At 41.2% G+C, this 18,023-nt stretch overlaps 2 protein-coding genes across 3 annotated transcripts in view; both read left to right on the top strand.

The window, feature by feature from the left end:
• bmp7b (bone morphogenetic protein 7b) overlaps positions 1–4,038 on the top strand; it is a 34,970-nt gene extending 30,932 nt beyond the window's left edge. Inside the window, exons 6-7 of the mRNA XM_078169908.1 lie at positions 88–198; positions 2,873–4,038. Of these exons, the coding sequence (XP_078026034.1) occupies positions 88–198; positions 2,873–3,022 (261 nt within the window). The 3' untranslated portion in view covers positions 3,023–4,038. The remainder of the gene's footprint in view (positions 1–87; positions 199–2,872) is intronic.
• A 4,434-nt stretch (positions 4,039–8,472) lies between these two features.
• On the top strand, positions 8,473–17,950 carry irf10 (interferon regulatory factor 10). 2 transcript variants are annotated; one of them, XM_033629794.2, is made up of 8 exons: positions 8,473–8,933; positions 10,203–10,398; positions 10,635–10,711; positions 11,225–11,282; positions 14,800–14,886; positions 14,994–15,380; positions 15,575–15,693; positions 17,383–17,950. In XM_033629794.2, exons 1-8 carry the CDS (start codon positions 8,769–8,771, stop codon positions 17,488–17,490), a joined length of 1,197 nt encoding a protein of 398 aa, XP_033485685.2. In that variant the 5' UTR covers positions 8,473–8,768; the 3' UTR covers positions 17,491–17,950. The 2 variants fall into 2 exon arrangements, with proteins under 2 accessions (XP_033485685.2, XP_078026033.1); XM_078169907.1 differs by having other exon boundaries at positions 8,473–8,984.
• Positions 17,951–18,023: the final 73 nt, after the last annotated feature.

Here is an 18,023-nt window from a genome sequence, read left to right as displayed (position 1 = left end):
CACCCTGTATTTCTGTTTCCAGCACATCATACCCTTTCCACAATTCACCAACCCTAAATCTCTCTCCGTCTCCCTCCCCATTCTCAGGACTGGATCATCGCTCCAGAAGGATATGCGGCGTACTATTGTGAGGGAGAGTGTGCCTTCCCGCTGAACTCCTACATGAACGCCACAAACCATGCCATTGTGCAAACCCTTGTGAGTAACCATGAAAGCAGGGAACAAAAAACCCAGCAGTCATGTTAAGAGTCTAATCATCTCATCATCTGTCAAGACAATGCAGCCGCTGTTGGAACTACTGTATTTAATGGTACAAAGCAGCTGCAGATTGTACTTTAGAGTAAACTGTCATCAGTGATGTGACACAGGATAAGGCTTTACACATGCTTTGTGTCCCCACTACTTTGATTCAGTGTATGACCCTCAGGGTTCCTACGGTCATGAAATTCCTGGAAAAAATGTCAGAAAAACTGTTAACTAGGTCTGGAAATGGTTTGGGTTTACAGATGTTTGGGAAAAGTTTTGAATATATGTTGTATAATGTGTTTATAAAAATCTTAAAACACGTCTAACATTAAGCAAAATCAATACAAGTATTTCTAATTTAAAATATAGCGTGTGACGGTTGAAATGTCACCAGTGTCACATGTTACACATGGGCCAGACCAGCTTTGCGTCATGGTGGCATTGCAGCCGCGCCCCCTGTTGGGGGAAAACTGCTATCACATCAGGAGAGAAACAAGAAAATGCCGAAAAGCTGTTATGTAGCTGTCGTACATTAGCTCAGGATGGACCCAAATGCAGAGCAGCAGGCAGGTTGAAGGTTACCAAAAAACAACCTTTAATAGAGCTGATAGAAAAACATCCAAAACTGGCAGGTAACTGAAAATCCAAAAGAAAGAAGAACCAAAACTAAACTGAAAATCAACCAGGATAATTCGTTGAACATCAGGCAGGAAACAGAACAAGGAATGACACAAAGAACACAGGGATGAACACACACAAACTGACAAGGAACAAAGGGAAACACACAGGTACATATATATAAACAGAAGACTAATCATAAGAAGAAGACGCAGCTGGAGTAGGTGGACACAGGCAAAAGGAGGGCAATGGGGATTGGCTGACAACAAGGGTGTGATAGGGAACACTAGTGTGGAGCAAACAAGGCTTATACAGAACAGGTGTGAAGGGAAGACTCTGGGAACAGGGAAGGACTAACGAGACTGAAGGAAGACAGGTGTGATAGAAATAGGCGGGAAAACACACAAAGACAGTAAGTAAAACCAGACAAGACACCAAAGGAGAGAATATCCGAAATAAAACAGGAAACAGATAAAACATGAATGAAGAACATGAAACAAGGAACACAAACAAAGTCCACAAGATAACAGAATATAAACAGAAACCCAGGATCATGACAGTGGCGAGTTAACCACGACTTTCACACTGAAATTTGAAGCCCATAAGATGTGTGAATATTTACTGTCAGTGTGGTGAATCACAAAATGATCCTGCTGACAGTTACAAGTAATGTATGGCTAAGGCTTCTGCAGTACAGTCATACAGCACAGCATCATCAGACTGTCTCCAACTAAATCTCAGCCTGTAGATCAAACTTGCTTTTACCAGTTTGGATATTTACACTTAGCCTCGTGATACCTGGGGATCTGAGCATATATACATATCAAATATACATATGTAATTGAATCACCAGGTATCGTGTTCTAGACATTAATAATCTGCCCACTGTGTTGGGTCATTGATTCACTTGGACAGGGCAAGCGATCAGCCTTAGGGAGCGATCACACTGAGATGAAACGCTAGAAACGTGACGCCAGTAAAACCATTGTTTTCCTATGATACGGCGCATCTGACCGGCATTCAAGCGTCTTTAGATGGACAGTTTTCCGGTGTCTTTTTAGACACGGGTTTTTGTAGACGCTTCTTTTTAGACATGCGTTTTTAGATGCGCATAGACGCTGAAAAGTTAAAATATCTTCAACTTTTTGAGCATCAGACGCCAATAGCTAGCATGCATTGAATAAGCGCTTCCAGCATTTCAAGCGTCTTTGAAGCGTCCGCATCTCTAGCGTCTCATTTCTGTGTGATCACCCCCTTAATCTAGTAAGGTATCATGAACACTTAGGTTCAGACAAGGTCGCAAAACAAGTACCAGACATGTCCATAAATCAGAAGTTTGCTTAACATAAAATAAATGCCTGTCAGCTTGTTAAAAGTGTAACCCAAGCTGCTGAATTACCATTTATATGATCTTTGGCTTACGCAGCTAGTTGTTGGCATAAATGTCTGACAGACAAATACAGTCAGCAGCATGAGCAGTTTGCTTATCTGGAATTGCCAGAGAAGAGTGTGTAATAAGATATGGTTGAACCGCTATTTAGGCCCACCCATTTTAAACTACTTAAAGGTCCAGTGTTTAAGATTTAGGGGGATTTAGCAGCATCTAGTGGTGAGGATGCAGATTGCAACCAGCTGGAATTTCTCCCTGTTGGGTTGCCTTCAGTTTTCATTGTTCAGGAGGTTTTAACCAGAAGCCAGATTATCCACAGAGGTCTCTTCCTCTCCAAAACAAACAGACCTGGTTATTAAATTATAATTCCATATAAATATAAACATAAAATTCAATTTCTGCCAATAGATCCCCTAAATCCGACACACTGGACCTTTAAATAAAGTCATGGAAACTGGGTGAAATATTCTGAAAGAGTTGTGGAAGAGTTTTGAAAATTCATTGGGAAAACGTGTGGGGCACCGTGGGCTGTGTGTGATACATCCTTTTTACCTTTTGTCAACTTCATTCGTGATGTAATGATTAATTTAACATTTGAACTCCCTCTTCTCTTCCCAGGTTCATTTTATTAACCCGGAGACGGTCCCTAAGCCGTGTTGTGCCCCCACACAGCTCCACGCCATCTCAGTGCTCTACTTCGATGACAGCTCCAATGTCATCCTCAAGAAATACCGCAACATGGTGGTCAGAGCTTGTGGCTGCCACTAGGTTATCAGCATCTTAACATAGACACACACACATATGCACACACACACAAGTAGAAAGGGCTTCTTCTTGCTGTCAGGCGCCATTTGAAACATATGAAACCTGTGCAAATGATTTTCTCGTTACATTTCAAAGGCTGTCCTGAAGTAAACACGATGTTTTGTGGCTGAGCAGGACTTTCAATCAGTTTCAGACTCCTCACCACACATGCACACACACACACGCACAAACAAACACACACACACACACACACACACACACACACTCACGTTTGTGCTTCCTACTGTGTATACGAGACATTAAAAGCAGTGATTGTACTGTATATTCATTCACAGTCAACAATCTTTTGTTTATTTCAATAATTGTTATTGTAGTTGATTCTTTTACTGTAGATTTTATTATATATATAAATATATTTTTATGACTGAGAGACCCGGATGGATGTTCTGAATTTCTTCCATGTACAATACTGTGTAAATATTTGTTGTTGTTGTTTTTTTCAAAGCAAGAAGTGTATTTATTTCCTAGAATGTCACTTGTGTTTTCTCCTGTATGTAATGCTGCCTGTTTTTCTTTCACACGATAACAAACACACAAACTCTGAGGGAACGAAAACAAAGTCGACAGAAAGCAACTTTGACACTAGCGTCGAGCTGAAACTCGATGCGCCTCTCCCTGCCTCACGTGTACGCTACACGCTGACGGCGGGAGGCAATTTATGACAACTTGGACCTGTGGAAATGTCTCCATATTTCATCAGTCGAAGCTGTTCCATATATGACGCACATTTTTATAGCAGCAATCAGCTGAACTGTCAGAGAGGGAGCTTTGTACGGAGCATCTTGTTCTGTGTGCGAGACGTTTTCGGGTTTATATTCCTCTGCTGTAATACAATCTGTCATATTTAAAAGGTCTATTTATTGAGAGCTGGCTAAGATGTTCTACGGTGTGCTCCGATGTCTCAACCATGTTTTACTGCTGAACTGGTACAACAATAAACTGGGAGAAAAGCAACAAAACCACCTCGAGGTGTGTTGTTTAATCTGGATGGGTAGCAGAATTACTCCGACATGCTGGTGTTGCACTTTCTGAACACGCTCCCCCGCACAAATATTTGCTTTGATTGTAGCAACATCCTCTACCTGCTGACCCGAGATCTGTCTGAGGAGTGTTTCCACGTTCAAAAGCAAACTGAAAACTTTTCTGTTTCCTCAGGTTTATGTTTAGATACTGTGTTTGTGCGTGTTTTGTGTGTGGTTTGTGCCTGTGAGGTGGATGTGGGTTTTTTTTCTGTCTTTGGGTGGGTGGATGTTTGCACATGCATTTGAATGTAAAGCAGGGGCTCTGTGTTTCCTGTCTACTGTGAAGCTAGTCACAGTTCTATTATGTTTGCTGTGGACATAAGAGGATTTCAATTTTGCAAACACTCCTTTAGCAAAGGCTCAGTACATCAAATCCAACAGTCCTGTGCTAAGTATCCATTTATCTTGTCATGCTGAATTGTTGACATTGTTATTGAATTATCGGGTCCTCTAATACAAGATGAGCCCTGGATTTTAATAACAAATAGATGTTTTTGTATCCGCCTCCATACAGCATGTTTATGTAATTTATGTCAACATACTCTGCCTCTAGTAGCCCACACAGTGTTTTGGTTGATTATAGTTTTTCTGATTGCTCAGACACCATCTTTGAAAGTACAGGCCCAGGCTGCAAAACTACACACTCAACACGAAACCTTAAACCAACCAGCAAAACATTAACATCTGTTGCAAAAATTTTCATTCATTCATTTTCTATAATCACTTATCCTCTTGGGGGTCACAGGGGGACTGGGGCCTATCCCAGCTGACACTGGGTGAGAGGCAGGGTACACCCTGGACAGGTCGCCAGACTTTCACAGGGCTGACACATAGACAGACAACCATTCACACTCACATTCACACCCTAACCCTAACCCACACCAATTAACCTGCATGTCTTTGGACTGTGGGAGGAAGCTGGAGTACCCAGAGAAAACCCACGCTGACACAAGGTGAACATGCAAACTCCACACAGAAGGGCTCCCCAACCCCAAGTTCGAACCAGGAACCCTCTTGCTGTGAGGCGACAATGCTAACCACTGCGCCACCGTGCTGCCCGAAACTTTGCATCAGTGCAGTAAATAGAAACCATCATTTTAATAAACAGACAAAGCACCATCTTGTTAATGAGTGAGGGTAGAATGGAGCGTGAGATGGATCGGCGGGTCAGTACGGCTTCTGCAGTGATGCGGGCACTGCACCGGTCTGTCGTGGTGAAGAGGGAGCTGAGCTGGAAGGCGAAGCTTTCGATTTACTGGTCCATCTACGTCCCAACCCTCACCTATGGTCATGAGCTCTGGGTAGTGACCGAAAGAATGAGATCGCCGATACAAAAGGTGGAAATGAGTTTCCTCCATGGGGTGTCTGGGCTCAGCCTTAGAGATAGGGTGAGGAGCTCGGGCATCCAGAGGGAGCTCGGAGTAGAGCTGCTGCTCCTTTGCATCGAAAGGGGTCAGTTGAGGTGGTTCGGGCATCTGATCAGGATGCCTCCTGGTTGCCTCCCGCTGGAGGTGTCCCGGGCACGTCTCACTGGTAGGAGGCCCGGGGGCAGACTCAGAACAAGCTGGAGGGATTACATAACTCGTCTGGCCTGGGAACACCTTGAGGTCCCCCAGGAGGAGCTGGAAAGTGTTGCCGGGGAGAGGGACGTCTGGGGTGCTTTGCTTGGCCTGCTGCCCCCGCGACCTGGCCCCGGATAAGCGGATGAAAATGGATGGATGGATGATGGACGAAGCACCAGCTACACATAATAATATAAATGTAAAACACTTGAGACATTTTGCTTCTTTGTGTGCAGGGCAGTGGCGTAAGGTTGTTATGATGGGCTCTAGTTTGCCCTAGTTACTAGTTATGAACACACACATGTGCACAGAGCTTTAAGCGTATGTATATTTTACCAACAATGTGTCTTACTGTGGCTTCTATGCTTTATCTGGTTGCACATTTGTCCAGCTTGTTAGTCATGAGAGATTTTGCACATAAACTAGCTGCTGTTAATCATATTGTCTCTTTACATGATTAAACAGAGACTTGATATACAACATACATATAACCCAGCAATCATCATTTCATATCTGTACATGACAATAACTGCAAAGGAAATTAGGAAATTATGAGTTTAAGTAGATATTTTTTATAGTGAAGTTATAGTTTTTTTATAGTTTATGTAGAATGAATAGACTGATACTATTTTACAAAAACAGAAAACTATGCTGGAGATGGATTTGCCTTTTTGAGGGCAAATACAGAAAATCACACCATTTTTGATTTAACATGTTCTTCTTTGAACGCGGGTGTATTTCCAGGTGGCCATCAGGCCCCTCCACCCCACAGGCCCCACTGCAACTGCACTGCCTGCACTGTCTATATTTACACCCCGTTTAGAAGAAGAAGATATACTTTATTAATCCCCAAGGGGAAGTTCAATTTTTTCACTCTGTTGTCACATACACACACAGGCCCGAAATACACACACAAGCACAAACAGGACCTATACATGCACCAAGTGGAGAGATGTCACAGTGAAGGGGCCTGACTTAATCCACATGTCTCTTTCCAATATTGGCCTCCACTCATGTCCAAACCAAATGTTTCCCCTGTGGCCTATTTATAGTGCTCGAGCTCTGATTTGTAACTGAACTCACTATTAGTCTTTTTTTACATGTGTCACTGTGGAAAGGCTGTTCACAGTTTTGCTGAGTGTGTCACTAAATTGCAAACAGAGTGTAAAGCAGTGAATTAATTTTACACTCTTACAGAAAGTGTGTTGTAGGATTACAAACTGAGTGTGAAGCAGAGAATGTGCATTCACTTTGGCACCCTTGGTTAATGCATTGGCCACAAGTGTTAAAAGGAAAGTTCAGACATTTTGAAATGCGGTTGTTTGGGGTACGTATCCATAGACAGTATATTACATACAGTAATTTCCTCACTTTCAGACAGTGATTTCCAACAGGAAAATGAGGCCGGTACATCGCTCTCTTCAAAGCCAGACTCCATTGAGAAAAACAGTAATTTAACATCGCTGAACGCAGGAGCTGCTGGTCTACTTCTGCTTCAAACTATTTCATTTGTGTTATTGTGTGACTTTGGTGTTTAATACAGTTAGTTCAGATTCACCAAAGTCACACAATAACACAAACTAACTAACCGATCAAAGCAGCAAAAAAAACAAGAAGCTCCTGTGTTCAGTGAGCTAAAATTACAGTTTTTTTCAATCGAGTCTGGCGGCATGGACGGAGAACTGGAGCTGGAGCGGGTTGTCTGATTGCAAGGTAAAGCAATAAAAATATTCTAAATATAGCATACACTTAATATGTTATTGGGTTGTTGTTTTTTTTTCACTGACCCCACCACAGCTGTACATTTCTCAGCTTCCTGGGCGGTACTCCGGCGTGCCAACATAAATCGACTGTATGTAATACACTGACTATGGATAAGCACCCCATAAAAAAAATCACTTCAAAAAAACGAACTATCCCTTTAATGGCTTCAGAGACTCAGTGTTGGTGTTTATGCATTCAAAAAACTGTGAGGAACAAACCAGACCAGTGTGTGTGTGTGTGTGTGTATAGGCAGCAACACAGGTTTACACTGCCCTCTGCTGGACAACTACACACCGTGTCTGTCCACACGCTACAGTATGAGTCCCTTTTTTTTAACAGTAATATGAGCTTTGGACTTGTACTGTATGCCTGCTCGGTATCAGTACCTGATCTAAAGAAGTGAAGACATGTTCAGTCAGCAGCAGAGAGGAGGAGGAGGAGGAGTTCATGATGGATGAAAAAAAAAAAAAACACCTTACACCCACATACTTTCATTTTCACAAGAACGTTTCGGTATGATAGTATAGCTGCGTGTGTGTGTGTGTGTGTGTGTGTGTGTGGTCAATGTGATTAATGTTTACTGGTGCTGTCCTGTTGCCCACATGCTCACTGACTCCTATGAGGGGAATGAAAAGAGAATTTTCCATTAAAAAAAAATATATATATGTATATATATATATATTGTATATTATTTTTTTAGCAATTACAGGACTATAAAAGTTGGCTGTCATTCCTTTTGTTTGCTTTTGATGATTTAGTATTTTCATATACTGTGAGCAATGTTTATTTAGGAGGCTGGGTCATGATAAGAGGTGAAGATTCGCCTTCTGACAAAACATGACTTTTGCAGGTTACTCGAGTATCCACATGTCCTTATCACTCACAGACAATCTGTAATTGATCCAGTGACCTGCTCGTTTATGACCCCCCCCCCCCCCCCTCACACACACACACACACACACCTTACTTGGAAATGATTAAACTTTCGCAGCAGCTCAGCACACAGGAGGAAACCGAAAGTATCAAATGAGCTCAAAACTTTCGCTTTCACTTCCAAGAGCGCACATAATCTTAGTTACGACTTCTGCATTTAACTTTGGCGTCCGTTTCTGTACAACTTTCTTTTTATATATATATAAACTGCATTATTTTATATGGCTTCAACATAATAATTCAACTCAGCCTAAGAGCGTCACCTGCGTCAGAATAATATACAGATTTATTTTCTCGCTCATCAGGTAGGTGTGATTACATAGTGCTCGAGCCACTGTGCACATGCATGGCTGACATTTGAAAGTGAGGGTTTTGTTCCTGTAAGAGAGACATCGGTCTGTGCTGAAGATGGAAGCCAAGATGCATATGAAAGAGTGGCTGATAGCTCAGATAGAGAGTGGCAAATATGAAGGACTGTGCTGGGAGGATGAGGAGAAGACTATGTTCAGGATCCCGTGGAAGCACGCAGCCAAGAAGGACTACAAGCAGACGGAGGACGCAGCTCTCTTCAAGGTCGACACTGTTTCATATACATGTAACATACAGCATAATGTGGACGTCATGGTAAAGTATACTTTTGAATTTGTAATGAGAATGAAATGAATCCAGGAACTCCACTCGAGTGTTGTAAAGGCAGCTGGATAAACCCAACATCCCACTTTTTGGCTGTAGCCTATCTTTATTTATTAAAGATCTACAACAAGTAAATAATGAATATGGCACAATGTAGCATGTTCAGGAACAGGTTTATAATCACATATTAGTACGCAAAATATAGTTTAGCCAGTTTATTGTCTTTCTAATCAGAAGGATTTTTAATTTCCCACACAAAAGCAACAATAATTGCCCAGCTATCTTTGTGCTGCTCTGTCGTCTGTCCTTGTAACCCTGATTATTCTCCAAGTTGCAAAGGTTTTAAATAAGACATCAGTGTTTACAATTCGTTCACAGAATTTAATTTGGTATCCCATTAAAACAGGTGAGCCTGCATCCAAAAATATTGATTCTTATGTCTTTCAAAAGTCTGAAAATACAACTGAATATTGTGGTTTAATTGGAGAAGTCTGCTGGAATGATGCGTTTAAGTCACTTCGTAGATTAGAGGAAAACACATCCTCATAATAAGAAGTGTTTTATTTCTTCTTTCTTATTATTAAGAAGTGACCTCATCTTTGCAGTGATGTATTGCGCAAGCGTTGGATACTGCTCCAAGAATAATACATGTTTTAATGTTAACCATGCGGGAAATACTGTGTCAAGAGAAACTGTCATTACTCATTTGACTTGGAAAGTAAGAGTCACTTTCTGGTTCTGAGCATGTAGGGGTTAAAAGTGCAGATTTCTCAGTGCTTCCTAACAGTCACTAGGAGGCAGGTAAACTTTAGTGAATGAGTGAGTGAGTGAATGAATGAATGAATGAATGAAGCAAGCCAAAAGACTGTTCTGCCTTTATTTTGATTCTGCTTGTTCAATGATCACAGGTGTTTAATATGGCCTACAGTAAAAATATCAGTCTTATATTTTAGTAGATAAGTTTTATAGAAAATGACTTTGTTTTTTTCATATTTGCTGAAACTGTCACAAAAATCACACACAGATAATCTGTAAGCTCCTCTTCCTTGTATAAAGCCCTTAATATGCTATAGGACCAAGCTACAGTGCTAACTCCCTTGTTCCCAAACTTAGTTATAAAACTACATTTTCCAACCTCCCCAAACAGTTTTTAATTTAATCAGTTTTTTTTGATGAATAAGCATCTGATATTTCAATCTTCAAATCCAGGCCTGGGCTGTATACAAGGGCAAGTACAGGGAGGGGAGGGATAAAGCCGACCCCACCATGTGGAAGACACGTCTCCGCTGCGCCCTCAACAAGAGCACAGACTTCCAGGAGGTCCCTGAACGCAACCAGCTGGACATCACTGAGCCATATAAAGTCTACCTTATCCAGCACGACAATGGGTCAGCCAGGCCAGCAGGTGAGAGTGAAGACAGCTGCTCCTTTTCTTCCATATCTGCTTCCTTTCATATTGTTCTTATTGATTAAATATCTGAGCAGTTGAGCAGTGTGTTGTTCTCTTTATGCTCCTCAAAAATGCACGACAATAAAAGGGTTGAATTAAAGCAAACAAAACATGGAATGACATATTTTTTGTATTAAATGGCTTCTTTTATGTGCTCTAATTATTTCCCTCCCATGTGTTGCTCTCCTCAGAGTTGCCCAAATTAAAAGATCAAGTGATCATCCAGACTAAGCGATCTGCAAAGAGCCCCAGTATCCTGGACAAACAGGTAAACTCAAAATATACAGATGAGAAGCAATAAACTGAATAAAGCTAAAGTTTTTGATCTTACAAATAGGTTTCACATTTCTTTTCTTCTCCTTCTTTTGATTGGAGCTTTTTTTTTTTAGTTTTAGAAACAGGTGAAAATCAGGGATGGAAATCAAATTTTGATGGTATAATGTTCAATACTAAAAACAAAAATGGGACAACTACAGTGAAAAGGCCAAGGGAAGACCATTTGTTCTCAGTGTCTCTGGTCAAATCTTTTTGTCTTTTGTCTTTTTGTGATGCCACCACTGTGAGTCACCAAAGAGTCAAAAATGTTCAAATGCAACTATAATGTTTGTTTAATTTCTTCAAGTGTTGTTGATGCGGGACACATTTGGGTTGTGGGAAAAATTAGTTCAAACTGATCTGATTTTATTTAAAAAAAAAAAAAAAATAGATATGATCCTTAAAATAATCATAGCTGTAAACTTTATGCTGTGTTTGCCTAATTTTGGTTTCTGTTTTTTTGCAGCCTCATTGTCAAAAGGAATCACTTCACGCAAATAAAGAAGAAGTAAAACAATTGCCTGGTAAGGGTTACACACACAAACTGGTGCTGGTCTGTAAAATGTTTATGGAGGATCTCAAGCAACTCAAGTCTTTTATCCAAGTCAAAATATTCATGTGGGCATAGTGTTGTTTGGCCTACGCTTTGAGAAGTCCAGACGGAGCCTCATCACATTTATCATACAGGTAAGGGGTTTCCTATACGGTTTGCTAAATGGAGCAGGGTCAGCTACAAGTATAACTTTGGTGATCCTCTGACTTTGCCTCTTGCGCCACCATGGAGTTCACAATTACGTCACAAATCTCTCAACAGCTTTTGAATGGAACAACAGATTTCCTGTCATGACTGTGGACCTGGTGTCATCTTTTTTATTTGAGAGCCTTTCAGCTTAGTTGCATTCTTGGCTGGTTTGGGTCACTGACAGATTGGTGTATGGCCTGGTTGCAGACTAGTTGTTGGTGCCTTTGTGGTTCAAAGACAAAGTGCTCACCTATATCTAGCCTTCTATGGGAGTTTAATGCTCGGCTGCTGTGCTTCTGGCTTCAGAGTTTTTATGAGTTAGACATTAACAAGACAAACTCCTGTGTGAATGCTGTAGGGAGAAGTTTGCCTATAGGGGCTTCTGCCAGAAAAGGGATTTCTTGGTTAAGGTTAGGAAAAGGGATAATCTCTATAACCAGATATCTTTAGGCAACACATTTTGGGCGTTGGATGCATTGTGGTTTCCACTTGTAGTCTGTAGTCTGAGTAGTCCTGACCAATCATGTCAACCAGTCAAAAGAGGTGGAACGTATTGGCTGAAATGCAACTAAGAAACCTATCAGCTATGATCTGACGAAGATTTAGCTTTTTGTTAGATTTTTAAAAAATGATTAATCTGCATTAATTTGCAGAGACTCTTGGCCCCAGATTCTGCTGGATGCACTGCCTCCCCTGAAATATTGGCTGTAGCCCCCAGAGGCTTATCGTCATCAGGCTCATAGCTGATTGCTTATGAGTAGAGCTGTGTCATATCATCTCCTTCACGATTAAACTGAAGCCCTGGACTTCTCAGACTCTTTTAGTGACTTACCGCTCAGAGGGAACTCAGTCAGCGGCTCCTCTGGCAGCAGCACAGCACCTCTTCCTCTCCTCTCCCTCTCTCAACAAAAAATGACACATATGTGAATGTGTGATAGTTGTGCTATCATAACAGCCTGTCACAGGTTACAGCGTGATGATTAGAGGAGAAATGGCAGAGCATAAAGGTCCAGGTGGGAAAAAACAACTCAATCATTTAGGCTTTTACTTAAAGAAGGAAATCACCTGTTGATTTATATATACAGTACAGGCCAAAAGTTTGGACACACCTTCTCATTCAATGCGTTTTCTTTATTTTCATGACTATTTACATTGTAGATTCTCACTGAAGGCATCAAAACTATGAATGAACACATGTGGAGTTATGTACTTGAACCTGAACCTGTACCTGAAATGGTTTCCACTTCACAGGTGTGCCTTATCAGGGTTAATTAGTGGAATTTCTTGCTTTATCAATGGGGTTGGGACCATCAGTTGTGTTGTGCAGAAGTCAGGTTAATACACAGCCGACAGCCCTATTGGACAACTGTTAAAATTCATATTATGGCAAGAACCAATCAGCTAACTAAAGAAAAACGAGTGGCCATCATTACTTTAAGAAATGAAGGTCAGTCAGTCTGGAAAATTGCAAAAACTTTAAATGTGTCCCCAAGTGGAGTCGCAAAAACCATCAAGCGCTACAACGAAACTGGCACACATGAGGACCGACCCAGGAAAGGAAGACCAAGAGTCACCTCTGCTTCTGAGGATAAGTTCATCCGAGTCACCAGCCTCAGAAATCGCAAGTTAACAGCAGCTCAGATCAGAGACCAGATGAATGCCACACAGAGTTCTAGCAGCAGACCCATCTCTAGAACAACTGTTAAGAGGAGACTGCGCCAATCAGGCCTTCATGGTCAAATAGCTGCTAGGAAACCACTGCTAAGGAGAGGCAACAAGCAGAAGAGATTTGTTTGGGCCAAGAAACACAAGGAATGGACATTAGACCAGTGGAAATCTGTGCTTTGGTCTGATGAGTCCAAATTTGAGATCTTTGGTTCCAACCGCCGTGTCTTTGTGAGACGCAGAAAAGGTGAACGGATGGATTCCACATGCCTGGTTCCCACTGTGAAGCATGGAGGAGGAGGTGTGATGGTGTGGGGGTGTTTTGCTGGTGACACTGTTGGGGATTTATTCAAAATTGAAGGCACACTGAACCAGCATGGCTACCACAGCATCCTGCAGCGACATGCCATCCCATCCGGTTTGCGTTTAGTTGGACGATCATTTATTTTTCAACAGGACAATGACCCCAAACACACCTCCAGGCTGTGTAAGGGCTATTTGACCAAGAAGGAGAGTGATGGAGTGCTGCGGCAGATGACCTGGCCTCCACAGTCGCTGGACCTGAACCCAGTCGAGATGGTTTGGGGTGAGCTGGACCGCAGAGTGAAGGCAAAGGGGCCAACAAGTGCTAAACACCTCTGGGAACTCCTTCAAGACTGTTGGAAAACCATTTCAGGTGACTACCTCTTGAAGCTCATGGAGAGAATGCCAAGAGTGTGCAAAGCAGTAATCAGAGCAAAGGGTGGCTATTTTGAAGAAACTAGAATATAAAACATGTTTTCAGTTATTTCACCTTTTTTTGTTAAGTACATAACTCCACATGTGTTCATTCATAGTTTTGATGCCTTCAGTGAGAATCTACAATGTAAATAGTCATGAAAATAAAGAAAACGCATTGAATGAGAAGGTGTGTCCAAACTTTTGGCCTGTACTGTATATATATATATATATATATATGTATATAGATCCCAGAGGACATTTTTTGTATTTGGGAGCTGTTTAATGTTTAGATTTAATTTTGTTGAACTATTAATATTGTATACAGAATCTGAATCTCACTCTGAGCTACTGTTGTTGTTCAAACTAAAGAAATGAGAGATTATTTTTGTTTAGTTTTTACTTAATATTTGAAGGCAAACTGTAAAACTGTATCACTTATTTTGTTGCAAATCTATATGTTCTTAAATTATTATTATTTTTTTTTCTATTTTGTCATATTGTCAAGAATATTGTTATCGCACATATACCCTGAAATATTGTGACCTATCGACAAACTTCTCCCATGTGCCTGTGGGGACGGGCAGTAGGCCCTTTTTTCTCTATAAGGATCCGTGCTAGATGGCCTTGGTCTAATCATGAGTTTAAGTACTGTATGTGTAGGGCAGGGCTTGGGAATATTCACTTTAAGAGCACTGGTGGACATGGGCATACATACTTCCAATGAAAAAATATAAATGGACCACATTTGGTTTGTAGAAATAGGACCCAACTGCTGCCCCATGTTGTGCCCACATGTTGGCAGCAATTTTACTTGTGAACATATATGTAAAAGCAACAAAGAACAACCCCCTGTGGTGTCACAATAGACGGTACTGAGGAAGTGCTGATTGAAAAATGTCTCTATTCTGCTTTAGATGATCTGATGAGGGAGCACATGTACTGTGAGCTCACTGGGAAAAAAACTCCTCTAACCTTCCTTAGCCCGACACTGACTATATCAGGTAAGCTTATGGGATTATGCACAGAAAAGAAACAACAAATTAACATGTCACCGGCCTTTGCACTGTACAGTACGACCTGGAACACAAGCTGCGTTTTGTGTGTACAGACTTCCGTATGCAGGTGGTGTTGTTGTACCTCGGCCAGAGGTTGATAAAAGTGACCACCAGCAGCCCAGAAGGGTGCTTCATCCTGCAGGGCCGCGTCCCCTTGGGAAACGAGCAGATCTACGGGACCTGCACGGCCCAGCAGCTCTCCTTCCCTTCCCCAGGCTCCGTATCGCTGCCGTCATGCATGGCCGAAGCAATGAACCGCCTTCTCTGTCACCTGGAGAGAGGTGTGCTATTATGGGTGGCCCCAGATGGGGTGTTCATCAAGCGGTTCTGCCAGGGCAGGGTGTACTGGAGCGGTCCCATGGCCCAACACACTGACCGGCCCAACAAACTGGAGCGAGAAAAGACCTTCAAACTGCTTGATATACCCACATTTCTCAATGGTAAGGCAGTGTATGCAAACTAAATAAAAAACAACAAGCTACCAGTTAGTCATTTACATCTGTCAGGAGCAGATTATGATTTATTCAAAGAGAGACAGATTGTTTGGGATACTTTATTGTTTTGCTCTTTTCAAAAAGGCAATATGTCTGCATGATCAAATCAGAATATTCCAATATGAAATGTTTGTGTACAGAGCTCCAGAGCTGTTTACAGGGGAAGGGACCGACACCTTCTTATGAGATTGAGCTCTGCTTCGGAGAGGAGTATCCAGACCCCATCGTCCCTAAAACCAAGAAGCTGATCATGGCGCAGGTGGGTGGAAAAGTAGCCAAAAATTGTAGGGAAGCAACTGATAATTACCTGTCTCTCATGGCTGACAGTGATAAGATAAGCTAAGATAAGATAAGATAATGTCACATTTTTGTATTCTAAAAGGAAGTTCATAACATGCAGTTTATGCAAACCTGAGGGAAAGAAAGGCTAAGATGAGCAAAGATGTATGATTTAATATAGGCCAAATCATCGTGACGTCGCGTTAACACTTCTAAGTAGCCAACTGCCAATTATTTTGAATTGCAGAGATATGTGAAATCGACAAACTTGTTTATTTCTGTTGTCATTTTCAGCCATAACTGTAACATTAACACAGTGGTCTATTGCTGTCATCTTTGATAAACCAAATCTACCAGCTCAATAGCTGAGCAATATTTGCTCTGCTTTACCAAAAGTTCCCCGTTGGAAAGGGCTGCCTGATGCCAAGGTAAAGCCGTAAAAATACTTTAAATACAGCCAACACTTTATCTGACATTGATTTTTTAGGTGGGCCTTTTCTTAGGTGGCTAAAAACTAGCCAATTGAGGCTGAGTTTGCTCAGTGTCGTTTCATTTTATGTACATGATGTGGGACTTTTCTACCACCAAGTTATTGTGCAGTAAACACTGTGATTCGGTCTATTTCGATCTAATCTTACTGACAACACTATTGTTAACACAACAAAACAGTTCTGACTCTTCAATTGCTCCATTTGTTTGGTAAAGTGCACCAAAAAACTTGCCAGACATACTTTGTCCAACCTTTGTAACGGCAGCAACAGAAAGTTTGCTGAACCAGCAAAGTCAGGCAGTCTGGGATCAGACCCCCAAAGGCGGAGTCTTCTTCCTCTTCTTCTTCTTCTTCTCTATGTTAACTGGTGGATCACAAACAAGATTTAAAGGTGCATACTGCCACCAACTGTATGGGAATGTATAGATGCTGCAGCTGTTAAGTCAAAGCAATTCGGCTTTGAATATCGTCTCAATTTATCGCATATAACTTAATTATTGGAATAATTTGGATGTTTTCCATTACTGGCTGATAATTAACTGGCCTGATACATATTATACATGCCTAAAAAAATGTTTTTAACGTCAACTTGTCTTGTATATTTACCTTGAATGCATATGTGTAGAATTTGGTTTGTTAGAAAATTATCAGTTTTTTTATATTTGCCTGTAAATCAAGGATTCAGTTCAAAAAATGCTGTTACCTTCACATTTATACCTCACAAGGACTATCAACACTGTTGAATGCTACCTTTAGAATTTCTTTTTCATTATTACATTAAAAAATGTTCAGCACTCTGAACCCAAATTGCCTCTTCATCAGGCACAGATTCCTCTTCAGCAGCACATACACAAAAGGATTCACCTGTGTTTTGTGCATTCTTATTATCCGAAAATTCTCCTGTCGCACTCTCTGATACCTTCATTTGTATTTGGAACTTTTGTTGAAGTGTTTCTATCAAGTGACAAAGTTGCATTGTGTGAAGGGTTTGATCCACTGTGTGAATTTTGTGAATGCCAAACAACCATGAGCTTGCAAAGTTCTATGTGATCTTTATGACATGTTGAAAGGCGTGTTCAACTTTGTGAATGCTTCCTGTCAGCAGTATTCTCACTCACCACTAGAGGTCCTTGTAATCACACTGATGGTGTACTACGCTGTGTGTGTCCTGTTGGCCAGGTGGTGCCCTTGTTTGCAGTGGAGCTGCTGCAGAGGTTCAACTTGGGAGAGACTGAAGAGATTCAGCGGCCGGTTCTCACCTCCAACACAGAGGGAGAGAAGATGTAGGAGGACAGGGAAAGCTACCCTGCAGCACGGTAGCCATGAACAATATACAAGTGGATTACTGAAGCTTTATTCCTGCCCTGTCATCACCAAGAAAGACATCCTAAGAGCAAAGCAAACAATACAGAGTATCGTCAGTGATAATGTATATATGATGATGATACGATGGAGGTGTTGATTTGTAGACCTTTGCGCAATACATAAAAGGAAATTCTTGATCATTATTTTTTACCTTTTGTTTCCTGTTCATCATGCAGCTAACTGGCAAGAGCTATCAGCTTTTGTTCAGCTAAAAATGTTGTTTGACCCAATATGACATGCTGATAATATTCTACTAATGGAAAAAAAGGCAGTTGTTTTTTTTTAACCTCATGCTAAGCATCTGTACTAAATGATAATTTAAGTGATAATACTTTTTACCACATGCGGAGAATAAATTCACACCTGTAATTAAATCTATAAAGCTTTTTTTCCTTTATTTCTAGCGAACATCATATAACAGATTCACAATTTTTAAAAATATACATTTTTGTAGC

This window comes from Epinephelus lanceolatus, chromosome 8, assembly GCF_041903045.1.
Source record: "Epinephelus lanceolatus isolate andai-2023 chromosome 8, ASM4190304v1, whole genome shotgun sequence".
Classification (NCBI taxonomy): Eukaryota; Metazoa; Chordata; class Actinopteri; order Perciformes; family Serranidae; genus Epinephelus; species Epinephelus lanceolatus.
This window is presented reverse-complemented; position numbering and strand designations above follow the sequence as displayed.